This window comes from Marmota marmota, unplaced genomic scaffold (genome assembly GCF_001458135.2).
Source record: "Marmota marmota marmota unplaced genomic scaffold, marMar, whole genome shotgun sequence".
NCBI lineage: Eukaryota > Metazoa > Chordata > Mammalia > Rodentia > Sciuridae > Marmota > Marmota marmota.
The window spans coordinates 117,865-119,279 of record NW_026004731.1 but is presented as its reverse complement, the minus strand read 5'-3'; the positions used below and the strand labels follow the sequence as shown (position 1 = coordinate 119,279).

The window sequence follows — 1,415 nt, the reverse complement described above, 5'->3', positions numbered from 1 at the left end:
AAAAATTTAAAAAAAAACAATAAAGGAATTTCTCTTGGAGGTTCATCTATCTTAGTGCCCACTTTTCAGGGTAGGATACCACTCCAGCAAATATGTCATTCTAAGAAAGAAGTGCATGGATTATAATCATACGGAGTAAAATAAACATACAGAAGCAACATACAGAGGCAAAAATAATACTCAGGTAGAGAAAGACAGAGAGAACCAATAAAATGGAGAAAAGGTGAGGAGGAGGAGAAGACCCCAGATAGACAAGCAAAGGGGAGATTGCAGGAAGGTTACTGTGCACCACCTGAGTGACTTCCACCACTTCCTTTTGCAGATGACAACACTGGTGAACTAGATTTCTCTAAGGCCGAATGCCATTGACTTTTGTAGCCATATGACAGACTATAGACTTTGTCCAAATCCAAGACTCCAGGATTTGTGCAGTTGGAGCAATAGAGGAGGTCAGGAGAATGCAGGTAAGAGAGGAGAAACTTGGAAGCCAACAGTGGGAGAGAGAGAGGGAAATGAGAGACCTTATGGGAGGCTGTGGCTGAGCAAGGCAAGTGTGGATTTTCTGATAGGGAAGTGGGTAGAGGCAGAGGTTAGTCTGTGCCACAGAGAGACAGATGAGAGTAGGAGAAGGTGTGGGGAGGGCAGCATACATCTGACTTCTGAAGAGAGCTTCCTGGCCAAGACATCAAAGCTCCAAATGCTGCTCTTGCTCCTTCTCCTCTTCGAGGGACTTCTCTGCCATGGGCAAAGCACAACTGGTAAGAAGAGCTCAGGTGAAAAGATATTTGTGGTCAGGCACAGGACAGAAAGCCCTTGGAGAATCTGCCCGAAGGAGGCAATTCTCTTACAATATACTTCACTCCAGACTGCATCCTGGGAGAGAATTCTTGCTTCTCATCTCAGTTTCTGTCTCTGATTTTAGCAATAGGGGCCTGGATTAGGGAATAGAGGGTATTGGGATATTTGAAAACTGTAACTATCTGCATTCTTTCTTTCCATCCTGAATTCTTCTTCTTCCTGCATTGTCTCTTCTCTCCACCAGCCACTCTCCTCTCTTTCAGCTCCCCAGGCTCTAAGACCTCATCATGCCCCAGCAGAAGAGCCCCTCTCCTTCCGCCTAGTCCACATCTCCTCCTTTGCCAACCACAGCTGGGCCAGCACCCAGGCCTCCGGCTGGCTGGGTGACCTGGAGATTCTTGGCTGGGACAAGGTCTTAGGCTCCCTCGAGGACCTGAAGCCCTGGTCCCTTGGAAACTTCAGCAAGGAGGAGGTGAAGAACCTCCAGTCACTGTTCCAGATGTACTTCCACGGTTTCATCAGGGTGGTGCAGGCCTTTTCTAGTCAGTTCCAGTTTGAATGTGAGTTTGGTGTTCCAAGCTCCCCTTCTGTCTGGGCTCTCTGGCCATCGTCAAAGG

At 47.7% G+C, this 1,415-nt stretch overlaps 1 protein-coding gene across 2 annotated transcripts in view; it reads left to right on the top strand.

Annotated features, from left to right (window-relative positions):
* The first annotated feature begins 329 nt into the window (after positions 1-329).
* The window catches only part of LOC107160597 (T-cell surface glycoprotein CD1e, membrane-associated-like), a 3,742-nt gene continuing 2,656 nt past the window's right edge, over positions 330-1,415 (top strand). Inside the window, exons 1-2 of one of the 2 annotated variants that reach the window (XM_048797550.1) lie at positions 330-464; positions 1,062-1,358. In XM_048797550.1, the coding sequence (XP_048653507.1) occupies positions 383-464; positions 1,062-1,358 (379 nt within the window). In that variant the 5' untranslated portion in view covers positions 330-382. Of the gene's footprint in view, positions 465-509; positions 759-1,061; positions 1,359-1,415 lie in introns of those variants that run through there. The other variant, XM_015507266.2, reaches the window with a different exon arrangement.